This window comes from Thamnophis elegans, chromosome 3 (assembly GCF_009769535.1).
Source record: "Thamnophis elegans isolate rThaEle1 chromosome 3, rThaEle1.pri, whole genome shotgun sequence".
Taxonomy (NCBI): domain Eukaryota; kingdom Metazoa; phylum Chordata; class Lepidosauria; order Squamata; family Colubridae; genus Thamnophis; species Thamnophis elegans.
The window spans coordinates 84,610,660-84,616,659 of NC_045543.1; the positions used below are offsets into that span (position 1 = coordinate 84,610,660).

General features: G+C 35.4%; 1 protein-coding gene across 2 annotated transcripts in view; it reads left to right on the forward strand.

Moving 5' to 3' along the window:
• DAPK1 (death associated protein kinase 1) overlaps positions 1-2,951 on the forward strand; it is a 67,045-nt gene extending 64,094 nt beyond the window's left edge. For both annotated transcript variants that reach the window (XM_032213352.1, XM_032213351.1), the window contains exons 25-26: positions 70-258; positions 1,213-2,951. In XM_032213352.1, the coding sequence (XP_032069243.1) occupies positions 70-258; positions 1,213-2,445 (1,422 nt within the window). In that variant the 3' untranslated portion in view covers positions 2,446-2,951. The remainder of the gene's footprint in view (positions 1-69; positions 259-1,212) is intronic.
• The last annotated feature ends 3,049 nt before the right edge of the window (positions 2,952-6,000 follow it).

The following is a 6,000-nucleotide window of genomic DNA, read 5'->3' on the forward strand; positions in this document are numbered from 1 at the left end:
GATGAAATCTAAGCAACTATAACAGTTTGCATTCTAGAAACCAAGTCTACTACAATTTTTTTTTCATAGACATGTCCACCTATGACTCACTTGTGTGAAAAAATAATTTCCACTCTACCATCATGGAGAAAAATGAATGGGCCAAATCAGTTCATGTCCCTTCAACAGTTTGTATATGATGTGCAAGATCAACTTAATCCATTAGCAAGTGAAGATGAGATTAGGCATATAGCCCTCCAGCTACACAGTATAGGCGAAGTAAGTAATATATTAATTACATGGATAATTCTATATAAATGTTAATTATATAAAATTTTTATGAAGTGTAATTTGCCTATCAGACTGATTGCAAATTGTTGCCCCTACTAAGTTTTTCTTATTCTAAGTTCTGCAGGCACGCAAAACATACAGCAAAGAAACCAAGCAGAAACTACTTCCTGCTTCAGCACTAAGAGAAACTACCTTTATGCCAACTGGTGTTTTTAAAAGATAGAAACAGCTTAACTTTCTCTTGCAAAGTTCAATATATTATTAAAGGCCATGACTGAATTTACAACTAGAGAAATTCCCATTGCATTGAATAGGGTCATTGCCACATGAAAAGATTTATGGCAGCCTAATGGTTAAGAAAAATAGATTTACAGGTAGTCCTCACTTAATGACCACAATTGAGCCTCAATTTTTAATCATGTCACTGCAGTCATGAAGTCACCAATGACTTGTCTCAGTTTAATAATCATTTTTACAATTGACATATATAGTTATTAAACAAAACACATGGATGTTAAGTAGGACACTAAAGTTAGGGTCTTTTTTCTCTTGCAAGCTAGAAATTACATAAGGAATGCTTCACAGTATGGTGTATTTGTCACCATATGCATATGTATGCATAAATAAATAAATTGAATAAATTGGGAAGAAAACATAGTGTGAAACAAAACAATCTTTTTCTAGTTTTTTTCTGTGTTCAATCTTACAAACTGAATCCTGCTCCGGATTAGGATGGATAGGATTCTACACATTTGTATGCAATTGGATATGCTATAATAGATATTTGAATATCAAAGCTCTTGTAATTATTTATTTAAGAAACCATGGGGACTGTTGTAGATCTTGTCCTTTCTCTTTCATGTATATATTATTATTAACTCTGTGAATATTATTTCGAGTATACATGATTATTAACTATGAGACTTTTATCTTTCTAAACAGATCAACATCATGCAGAGTGAGACAGTCCAAGATGTTGTTCTGCTGGATCCTCGCTGGTTATGTTCAAATGTCCTTGGAAGACTTTTGTCTGTAGAGAATCCTAAAGCACTCCACCACTACAGAGGTCGATATACAATAGAAGATATCCAGCGCCTTATACCTGACAGTGATGTAGAAGAACTTATACAAGTCTTGGATGCCATGGACATCTGTGCCAGAGATGTCAGCAGTGGAACAATGATTGATATTCCAGCCTTGATTAAGACTGATAGTCTCCATAGGTCTTGGGCTGATGAAGAAGATGAAGTTATGATTTATGGTGGTGTTAGAATTGCTCCTGTGGAACATCTAACCCCACTTCCTTGTGGAATTTTTCATAAAGTTCAGGTGAATCTGTGTAGATGGATTCATCAACAAAGCACAGAGGGAGATGCAGATATACGTTTGTGGGTCAACGGATCAAAAATTATGAACCGTGGAGCTGAACTTCTTGTACTGCTTGTCAACAATGGTCAGGGTATTGAGGTTCAAGTTAGAGGCTTGGAAATGGAGAAGATTAAATGCTGCTTATTTCTGGACTCTGTATGTAGTACCATTGATAATTTAATAGCCACCACATTGCCAGGGCTATTGACAGTCAAACATTATCTCAGTCCTCAGCAGCTGAGGGAACATCATGAGCCAATCATGATTTACCAACCAAGAGATTTTTTCCGCGCACAAAGTCAAAAAGAGACCTCCTTGACTAATACCATGGGTGGTTACAAAGAAAGTTTTAGCAGCATATTGTGCTTTGGCTGTCTTGATGTTTACTCACAAGGAAGTTTAGGAATGGATATCCATGTATCAGATTTGAATCTACTTACAAGGAGGAAATTGAGCCGACTTTTGGATCCACTTGATCCTATGGGCAAGGATTGGTGCCTTCTTGCAATGAACTTGGGCCTCCCTGATCTGGTTGCAAAGCATAATATAAACAATGGGAGTTCCAATGACTTTGTCTCCAGTCCATCATACTCCCTTCTCCAGGAATGGGGAAATGCCCCTGAAAGTACTGTTGGTATTCTGATGTCTAAGCTGAGGGAACTGGGCCGCAGAGATGCAGCTGACTTTTTATTGAAAGCATCTTCTGTGTTCAGAGTCAGTTTCGATGCAAATGGTCAGGAAGCTTATGCTTCAAGCTGTAATAGTGGGACATCTTATAATTCAATTAGTTCAGTCGTCTCTCGATAAAAGTAATAATGTGGAACTTTTTCTAATTTCAGCTAAGGCGAAAGGATTCAGGATGGCAATCTTTTCGGTATTTATAAGTTCTATATATTACTGTAATAAGTTGTCTCTGTTCCTCCACATTGCTTTTTAAGTAACTAAAACCCTGAAACATTGCTTTTTAAGTAACATATTGCTCTTTAGTTATAAAAGGCTAGTATAATTTCAGCTATTTTGCATTCTGCTTTTTAATAATTATTGTACTTTTTTGAATTCTATTGGTTTAACTGTTTAATTCTTCAATAGCTGGTCATTTTAAGAAACCATCCTTCCTTGTACCGAAGACTGCACAATAATTAAGCTACATTTCTTATGTACTCTTCCCCCACCCACCTTGTTTATTTTAAAAACATAGATAGCCAAACAATGCTAATTGGTTTGAATTTGAACACCATGCTTAGAAATGAAAAAGTGAGTGCCTTTTGCAGAAGACTCATGTGGTTAAAATCAAGTTCTTTCTGTGGAAGCTGTAAGACAATGCTACCTCTATTTCATGTCTGCATGCTGGTTGTTGCAAGTGGTTGTTGCCTTTGTGTGTCATAAAGCATAAGATACTTGGTAACATGAAATCTGTTCCACTGAAGAGCTCTCATGTAGACTATCATGAGGGTAGAAATATGTAAGACGTTGCGTTTATTTCCGTTGAAGTGGAATGAAAACTTTCGAACTCCATGAACTTGCACCTTCCATTATTTCTACATATCTCAGGTAAAGATTTTACACAAATGTAAAGTTCACCAAGGCACATATACAAGTGTTAGCTAACTATGACTTATTCTGTATTTAACGGTGATCATTTGTGCAAAGCAAATGGTTTTTCACTTTCAGATACTAGTGTGCTTATTTCTTATACTTGAACGTTTAATTTCATTTTGTTTTTATTAAAGCAACAGCTTAAAATTACTATGAGGGAAAATGACTTTCTTCTTTTCTGAAAAGCATGTAATATTAAAGGTACACTATATATTATGTGTATATACATATATAATATATGTATATATTAATACTGTTTTCCTTAATCTTTGTTGTAGTACAATTTTAAATTTTTTTACAAATAAATTGTTGCCTGTTGCAACTTTTTCATCATTCTTCATTTCCTATTTGCATTCATATCATTAATTACATTAATTATTTGGTTTGTGGACATGCAGAACAGCTAGCTCTTGATTTTAACTATCTAGCAAACAGCAGCTACAAATTTTCATTCCAAGAAACCATGTCATGTATCACAACTTTCTGTGACAGAATTAAGTATAAAACTTTACCCGAAGCATAGTAGATATTTTAATGCATAAGTACGCGGTCAGCAATCTTGTAATATGTCAACTAGATGAGAAATACTATTAAGTAATAATAGTATTATTATTAAATAAGGGTATTTTTCTAATCTTTTTTGAATATTCATAGGAGCTAGGCAGGAGGAGACTAGCTTTGTATTCGGAAGACTAGCTTTTTTGTTGTAATATGCTCACACTTACTAGAATGTAAGAAGAATGACTTGGGAAGGTACAAAGATTGTGCAAATGTGTTTTTGAGGTTTTTGTTTTGCTAACTAATCACTCTTAGAATGTGTAAAGAGGAAATGACTTCTTGTGTAAATACAATTTTGGCAAAGGTCTGTGTTAATTTCCTTTCTGATTTACGATGATTCTGCAGTTTGAAACAGTGAATGGTGTTGATTGCTAATGTTATAGCATAATTCTGTACAAATGATGATGATAAAGACTAAATAGTGCGTGTGTCTGTGAATCTTGGTCACAGGATTGTGATTAATTTCAACAAATGTTATATGCTGTATTTTAACTTGTAAAAATGGGTGTTCTGTAACTTCCCCTTTTAAACTAGTGTCTGTTGGTAAGATTGCTTTGGATGGAGCCTCCAGGTTTCAACCCTCAATTTATTTTCAGTGCATTTCATTATTTTAAAGTCTGTTTTGATTCGCATTCATTTTCATCTTACAAATCCATGACTAAGCCTGTGGAATGTTCACACAGTGGCTTTGAAGGCAGCCCCATATATGTCCATGTGCACCCAGACAACTAAGAACAACCCTCACAGCTATGATGGAAGCCACACAGCTGCTTTAATACTTCAAGGACTTTTAATGCACATCTTCTAAATGCTTTGCCTAGCCCTGATGATTATGTCATACTACTTTATCAGAATTGGTAAGGGGATGAAAATCTGTCTTGATCTCATAGTTTTAAAGTAGAAGTAGCAACTAAAATGTTATTTATAAAATACAGTATTTTTAGATACGATTTTTCTCTATAGGATAATTTCAGCAGGCATGGGACTCAAATATCCATCTGATGACCTTAAGAGAGGTTGAATGTTATAATCAACCAGTTGTGCTGGTTAGAATTAATCTCTAATTAAAGCACATCTGTGGGGAAGCAACAGTTTGAGGAATGTTGCTATGAACTGCTTCTGGCAGAGGTCTGAAAGGCTATGGGGGAATTGGATATAACTCAGTACCAATCCAAAACATTCTATCTTGGCAAATTAAAAAGAGTTGGTTGCTAGTTGTACAAAAAGAAATATTTTTGTATTTTTTTCTCTTGTCTTTGAATCAGACCAGCATTCTACATGTTCCATACCTTGTTTCTCTTTTTCTAAAGGCATACAGAAATTAAAAGATATATTTTTGTGATAATTTTCAGACAGGGGTATCTGAATTCTCTAGAACAAATAGCTGCTATTTCTTCCTGTTTTCTGCAAGTGAGTAAAACCAACCAAAAAAGAGAGATCTGATTCTGGTTTACTTCACAACAATTTATAATTGTTAAATTATAATTACTTCTTATTTATAAGTTATGAACAAATCCTCTGATCCTTTTGCTTACGATCCTGAGCTTGAAAGCAACAAGTGTGGATCATAGGTTTGGTTGTTAGATGACCTAGACCAGGGCTGTCAAACTCCCCGCCCACGGGCCAGATGCATCACACATTGGCCACGCTCACGCCCGGTTTAGTGAAGGGGCGAAAAGGTCCAATATGTCATGTGACGTAATTTGACAGCCTGACCTAGTCTGTCTTAGTTTATGCACTGTTGTGAAATGAAGATTGGGTTGTATGAAATAATATACTGCTTATCACAGATCAAGACATGCAAACAGCTGCTAATGTAAGCAAAACTAACTGTTCAAATCAGGGGTGTCCATCCTTGGTAACGACCGGTGGACTTCCCAGAATTCCCAGAATTCAGTAGCCAGCCATACAGGCTGGAGAATTCTGGGAGCTAAAGTCCACAGGCTTTAAAAATTGCCAAAGTTGGACACCCCTGGTTCAAATGAAGATACTAAAAGTCTGATTGTGTTCTCCTAGTACCTGTTATTTTTAATATAAATGAATTATATTAATAGGTTCAGATTTGCAAGCTAACTATCTTTAGAATGCCTTACCAGGAAACGGCATGACTGAAAATGAAATTTCAGATTTAGTTTTCCAACTGCCTTTTTGAGAAATGCCCCTAAAGGAAAATGAGTAACAGGGAGGTGATTTTGTTGATATAGCAGT